A 6,939-nucleotide genomic window follows, 5' to 3' on the forward strand; every position below is an offset into this window, starting at 1 on the left:
AGGGACATGGGTAGAGCTGGTCCTTACCTGATGCTGGTGGGACATCAGCTCCCACGGGCAAAAGGCGGAGGGGGGGGCACTGTGCTGTTGGAAAGGAGCAAGGACAGGAGTGAGTGCTACCCCAGCATTGTCCCTTGTGTCCCAGCTTGGGATGGAGGTCCTGTTACAACGGGAGGATGCAGGGGGACACACACAGCCCCAGGGTGGGTGGCACAAAGCAGCACCCTCGTTACTCACACCTCCTCATCCTCGGATAACGAGCCCAGGTACCGCACGGCTGCCGGTCCCCGATCCTGCTGGGGGAGTGGCACTGGCCACACCAGGACAGGAGCAGGACTGGGGTAGGGGACGTAGTGATGGTGGAAAACCACAGCCTCCTCTTCCTCTCCAGTCTGCAAAGGCATCGCTGTCGCCTGTGAGGAGGAACAAAAGGCAGGGCTGTGCCGAGCCCCTTTCAGCAGCCAAATCCCTGAGGACCAATCCCCAGAGCACCAGCAAGAGGGATCCCACGGAGCTGTGCTTGGCTGGGATGCTGCCGGCATGGCGCAGCTCTGCCAGGGTCCAGCTGGGTGGGCTCGATCCCACCCAAAGCCCCGTGGTCAGCCAGGGTGGGAACTCAGCTGCTGGGGACATGGGGAGGTGGCAGCCCCACAGATGGGACCTCAAAACGCTGCTGGGAAAAGCCCTTTTGATCTGGCTGCTGAGATGCGATGGGCAGGGTCCAGTCTGGGCCAGCATGGTGAACTGGTGGGCACTGGGTGGGTGGTATGGGAGGATCTGGAGATGCCAGCTGGCAGTGAGGCAGCTGCCTGCAGCCCAGCCCTCGCCCCAGCCGAGAAAGCAGCATTTGTTTGCCCCCATGGAGATGAAATGTTTAATATGATTTTTGGTTCGAGATGGACTTTTAGATGAAAGCCCTTGCAGAGCCATCATCGCTAGAACAGCGCTCAGCCTCGCCACCGCAGCCCCGTGCTCCACCCTGCCCACGCTGCAGCACGCAGGGAGGGTCCTGGCTCTTCCCAGCTGGGCTAAATCGGCCGTCAAACAGCCTGGATGCCATCTGTGCTGGCTGAGCTGGGGGTCAAACTGGCACAAGGAGCCTCCAAACCCCACGGGGCTGCGGAGCCAGGCTGAGACCACCCAGCTTCTGCGCCTGGAGGGGTCTCACGCTGTGCCAGAGCGGGACACGGTCATCCCGCTCTCCTGAGCAGCTCTGGAAAGGTCCCTTTGTCCACATCTTTGGTCCTTTTGGTCTTCTTTGGTCCTATGGTCCCTTTGCCCACCCAGCATCCCTGACCCTTACCTGGGCAGCAGCAGGGGGTGGCCCGAACCCAAAGGATGTCAGCGCTGACACAGCCAGGCTGTTCATCACCACCTGGTGCATTTGGGAGTTTTGAATCATCATCAACTCAATTAAATCTGCCGGAGAGTAAGGGGCTCTGCGTCAGAGAGAGATCAGAGCAAGGGCACGAAAAACACAGCCGTGGGATGACGGGGCGGCACCAAGGCTTGTCCCTGTGCCCAAGAGGTGGGAGCTGAGCCAAACTCCCCCACCCCAATTTGGAAAGCCCATGTGGCACTTAAAAATCATTTTGCTTGGCTAAAGCTTTAAAATAGCTGTATTTCAGCCTTTTCTTATTTGCAAATGTGATTAAACATCTGGTCTGGCTTGCTGAAGGCTGCTCACAAAAGGTGATTAGTGGTGCTGGAGGCATCAGACTTTCCGCCCATTTGGAGGAGAATCGCTGTGATCCTGGCAGCGCTCTGCAGCTTGGCAAGCTCTGCCTTGGCACCAGGCAGCACAGCCGGTGTCCCGGGGGTGGCACCGCGTGGGGAGCACGCCAGGGTCAGCTCCGCTCCGCACCACATCACGTACTGGGGAGCTCAGGAACCCCCCGAGGAGGCAGGAGCTGGGGGTGGACCATGGGGGCTTGTCCCATCGTCATTCCCAGGAGCAAGCACCTACGGAGCTGCGTCCGGGAGAGGAGTGGGATGGGGATGCTCGGTGCCTCCGCAACCCCTCCCTGGCTCCACAGGAGCTGGGACCTGGAACGGCTGTTCACGGACACGTTAGCGTCCTGGTCCCCTTGGATGGATGCCCAAGCTGCGGTGCGGCTGCTGAGGGCAATCTGCCTGCAAAAGCATGACGTCTGGCTCTGCATCCCCATTAAAACATCCTAATTTGCTGCAGGTGTGAAGTTCCCCTGCAAAATGCCTGAAAACCTGCCTCCGAGATCCTGCTGGCTTTGTGCACGAGACCCATGAGCCCCCATTAACCTGAGCCATGGGGTAAAAAGGGACTTGGGCATCCCTGCATCCCAAATGCCAGATCCCAAAATGCTTTCACAGCTGCAGGGACGGGCTCCCAGGGCACCCACAAGGCAGCCGACCCTCCAGCAAGGAGCATCCCAGCACATCCCGGGAGGTGGCTGGAGCCGGAGCCGGAGGAGGGAGTGGGCCAGCAGCCAGGCATTGAACCCAGAGCAGGAGGCATGCAAAGGGCTGGCGGCTCTTCACGGATCCCATCCATCCCACTGGAACAGCTGCCAGCCCCCACTGCAGGGCTGCGAGGGGCCGGGCTGGGGTCTTGCTTTTCTTCCCCCATCAATTTGGAACATGCACTTTCCTTTATGTATTTTTAAAGGCAGCTTAACCTTCCCCCCTCCTTGCATGGCATCGCCCACAGCATGTCCTGGGGACTCTGGGGGTGGCACATGTCCCCCTCCAGATCCACTTAGCGTGGCCAAGGAGCCAGGGTCACCCTGGTGATGCTCCCTACACCCGGGGGGTTTGGAGAGCAAAAAGATTTCAAATTCCCTGGGAGCATCCTGGTGTGGCCAGAGCCAGCCCAGCCTTCAGGGTTGGTAAAACCACCAAAAATCCCACCCCATGGGGCAAAGCAGCCGTCAAAGCTCAGTGTGGTCCTGCAAGGCTGACAAGGGTGGGCACAGCCCCCCTGCCTGCCCCAAATCCTGAAAAGGCTTGGAAAAACAAGAAAAAGGATGAAGTTAAGCTGGTTTTAATGATGATCTCTGCTATATCTACCGTCACGCACCTCCCCGGATTTGTGGGGGTCCAGCGGGGGCGGCCACGGTCCCAGGAAGCTGCTGGAGGATCATCACCGGCTGCTGGGGTACCGGCACGGCCCCGTGGAGAGATGGCTCAGGTCGGAGCTGGAAGGCAGGAGGGGAAGGAAAACCCCAGGATCCCCCAGTCTTGGTTTAATTTAGTGCCCTGTTGGCGGGATGGAGAGGGGAGCAGAGCTGGTGGTGGGAGCAGAGGGGAGGGGAGCTGTTGGTGGGACCAGAGCATCGCTGGCCCCAGGGGAGCTGGGATGGGAGCCTCAGAGGAGGGGGTGGCTTGCACTGACCCCCATCTTTCCTGGGGTGCAGCCCTGCAGCCTGGATGAATGACACTCCTGGTAAGTCCCCAGCCCTGTGGACATGTCCCCTGCAGAAGTGGCCTTCCCAGGGACCCACAGTATGCAGGGAGGTGTTTTGCAAAGAGCCATATTGCAGATTGGCTTCGCTGCCCCAGATCCCACCCAGAACCCCAACCTCAGCCCCCTTCCTCCCCCGCCCATCCCATTTCCCCCCACCCTCGTGAGCCCTGACTATCCCATAAATCCAGGGACAGAGCTCTTCTCCAGGGCTTACCCTCTGTGGGATGATGTAGGTCCCTGCTGGGGTGTCCCCCCAGACCCCAAGGGGGTCCCCTGCTGTCCCCACCTCCATGGCTCGGGCAGACACGACAATGGGAGGGCAGAGCTGTGGCAGGGCTCGTTGCTATAGCTGCTGGGGAGAAACAAACCCTCCCCGGAGGTTTGGCTGGCGGGCGAGCTGGTCCCTGGGCTGGTTTTCCCTGCAGCGTATCCCCAGGATAACCCACCCCTCCCCAGCAAAACATGGGGACAGGGGTGCTTGTGCCCCCCTGATGGCATTTCTGAGTTTGCAGGATAATGTTCCCTGCAGGGACCAAGCTGGGAGCAGGGGGCTGCAGGTTTATCCAAGCACTGCTACTGGTCCCAGTGGGAGGGGAGAACTGGTCCCAGTGCAGGGGCTGCTCAGCCCCACTGGCAGCATCTCACAGCTTGTGGCTTTGGGAGCTTCCCTAAAATCCCAGCTCCCAGCACCCCTTGGGGTCCGCAGGTCCCATCCATCGTGGGTGGTGGGAGACAGGTCCGTGCTCTCGGTGCCGCTGTTTCCCAGTCGCTGGGGCTGGATTTCTGCACTGGGAGAAGGAGCACTGACACTGAGCCCAAACCAGCCGCCCCGGGACAGAGCAAAGCTCGCTCAGCTGGGGGAAAAGAGGGAAAACCTGCACTGAGAGCTCCCTGCTCCCTTCTCCTGAGCTTTGTCAATCTGGGGCACTGGGACATCCCAAGCCAGAGGTGATCCCCACTTTACCAGCCTTTTCTTTCCAGTTTAACGGCCATTGCCTTGCGTTGGCTTCCAGCCCGCTGCCAGGTCGCCTCCCCGGGGTGGAACACAGAGGAATGGGAAAACAGGGATGGGGTGGGGGCTGGCGGGATGTGCTTTCCCATCGGAGCGGCTGGCTCCTCACCACACCGCCTCTTTAATTGGGATTTATTGAAAGGTCCTTTCAAGTGCTGGCAGGGCTGGGAGGCAGCTGCAGCACGTCCCTGGGGGACTGAGCCGAGCACCTGGGGGGGCTCTGGGATGTCAGAGCAAATCTGGCAAGGTGCTTGGGAGCTTGGGAGATGGGTCTGGGCGAGAGTCCGGGAGAGTTTCGGATGCCCGGCTGGGATCAGATCTCCTGCCGTTGGATGGAGGCATCTGTGCCTGTGCACCACAGGGTTGGGGTCTCTGCTGGTGGAGGGAGAAGGTCCTTCCACCCCCTGGGATGTCCCCTGCAGGTCCTTAGACACAACATCCCCCCCACACATGACCAAGGCACAGTGGCCGGGGATGTCACTCAGCCCTGCCAGTGCCACCTGAGGTCTGGTCCCCATGGTGCCCAGGAGCACTGGCTCCCCTGTTTCTGGCTCCCATCCTCATGGACACATCCCTGGAGATGCAATGATGAGCCACCGCATCCCCCCACGGAAACCCAGGCGAGGCTCAGCATGAATCTATTGCACCAGAGCCTGGCTCCAGCCTGCTGCTCTCCCCTGGCGTGAGTCCCTCCCAGGATGCTCACAAGGGGATTTGTGTCCAGCAGACCAAATCCAGCTCACATTTTCCATTTATCTCCCCCTGGCCAGAGAGCTCTGTGTGCCCAGGCTCATCCCAGGGAAACACCACAGCTGGGAATGGTACGTCTGCACAAATATTTAAGCCCCAGTAAACCCATTGCAATTAAAAACCACTTTGTCTCCCAAAACAGCCCAGCTTCCCACTGGCCTCAGGTATCTTTCCTCCACCTCAATCAGCTGCATTTCCCCAGGCTGCTCTTCTGCATGTTTATTTCCATCAATATCACATCCAAAATCCACCGTCCACCAGCAGCGCAGATCTGGGAACTTCTCCCAGGGACTCAGCCTGCAGCCAGCCCTCCTCACCAAGCAGGAACAGATATCTCCAAAAACTCTTGTTCTGCCCCAAAATGGCACCAGAGACACCCCCAGATGCCAAGGGAGGAGCACTCCAAGCCTGCCTGCCTTCGCCTCCAGCCCTTGGCTCCAGTCGGGCTATTTTCTGCTTGATTAGATTTTGCTCTGTGTTCCTAATTTCTCCAGGCCCCTCTGGGTTCTTTCTTTGCCTTTTGTTATAACTCCCAAATCCCCATTATTTGCACATTTAATTACCGTGCTGATTACCCCCTGCTTCTGGCAGAGCCTGCCTTGCTCTGAGCAGAGCCCGGGTACCCATCTCACTGGTGCTAATATTGTTCTCCTCTGCAGGAAGGATTCAAGCGCTGGGGTGAAGGGCTGAGCAGTGTAAGAAAACCTTCTGCCAGCGGTGGGACAAGGGGACACAGGGGACCTGCTCCGGACATCCTCCGGTTCCCCCCATAGCAGCCTGAGCCCCTTTGGGGGTGTCATTAGCTGCCCTCCAGTGCAACCCAGAGCCCCAATGCAGCTCGTACAGTGTTGCAGGACAGGGCATGGGCTGGGGGCTCAGCTGCAGGGAGGGACAGGCAGCCTGTCACCCTGGTGTGTCCCTTTTTAAGTCCCCCAGCACATCTGTCACATGGAGAGAAGGTCTGAGCATCAGTGGGATGCCCACTGCAAGCCTAGAGCAAGCCCAGCGCTGGTGGATCATAGACTCATAGAATGTTTTGGGTTGGAAGGGAGCTTAAAGCCCACCCAGTGCCACCCCCTGCCATGGGCAGGGACACCTCCCACTAGCCCAGGTTGCCCAAAGCCTCATCCCGGCTGGCCTTGAAGGATGGGGATGGCCTTGAGGGGCTGAGAAAGGCTGTGCTGTCCCCAGGACACTGCCCAGAGATGCCTTTCACAGGTAGAAATGACCCTTGACTGGAGATGCCACCTCTTCTCACCAAGGAGGTGGGGTGAGGACCACCGTCTCTGGGGACAAGTGACAGTCCAGGACCAGTTTCTGCTCCCTGTCTTGGAGTGCTTGGTGATGACACATAAACGATTCACACGTGCACCACAGAAAACCAGGGCTCAGGAGGGATCAGGGGATTGGAAAGTTCTGGTGGAGATGGTCACTGGTGTCCCCAGTAAGAGCCACCTTGCCAAACCCAACCCCCAGCCTGAGATGTGTGCCAAGACACCCCCCTGAGGATGCTCAGCAGATAACTTCACCACCAGCCCCTCGCTTTGGAAGCTCTTGAGCCCCTCTCTTACTGTAAGCCTGGAATTTTACTGGAAACCCTCACCTAAACCTTCACCCTAAACCAAACCCAAGGTCAGGAGCCCAGCCCCCTCCTCTGGTCAGGCAGAGGGTGGGCTCCTCCAGCTTTGCTTCGGACTAAGGTCAGTGGTCCAGGGTCAATCCCCTGGGGACCAGG

The 6,939-nt window shown here is 59.1% G+C and overlaps 1 protein-coding gene across 1 annotated transcript; it reads right to left on the reverse strand.

Moving 5' to 3' along the window:
• Positions 1-237: 237 nt before the first annotated feature.
• On the reverse strand, positions 238-3,734 carry PRR29 (proline rich 29; the record flags this gene model as incomplete). Its single annotated transcript, XM_010081830.1, has 4 exons — positions 3,657-3,734; positions 3,056-3,173; positions 1,304-1,419; positions 238-413 (listed from the first exon to the last, which is right to left on the reverse strand). Coding segments are annotated over exons 1-4 (488 nt in total), but the record flags the coding sequence as incomplete, so codon positions are not given.
• Between the last annotated feature and the right edge of the window lie 3,205 nt (positions 3,735-6,939).

Source organism: Pterocles gutturalis, unplaced genomic scaffold (genome assembly GCF_000699245.1).
Source record: "Pterocles gutturalis isolate BGI_N339 unplaced genomic scaffold, ASM69924v1 scaffold2189, whole genome shotgun sequence".
In the NCBI taxonomy this organism is placed as follows: domain Eukaryota; kingdom Metazoa; phylum Chordata; class Aves; order Pterocliformes; family Pteroclidae; genus Pterocles; species Pterocles gutturalis.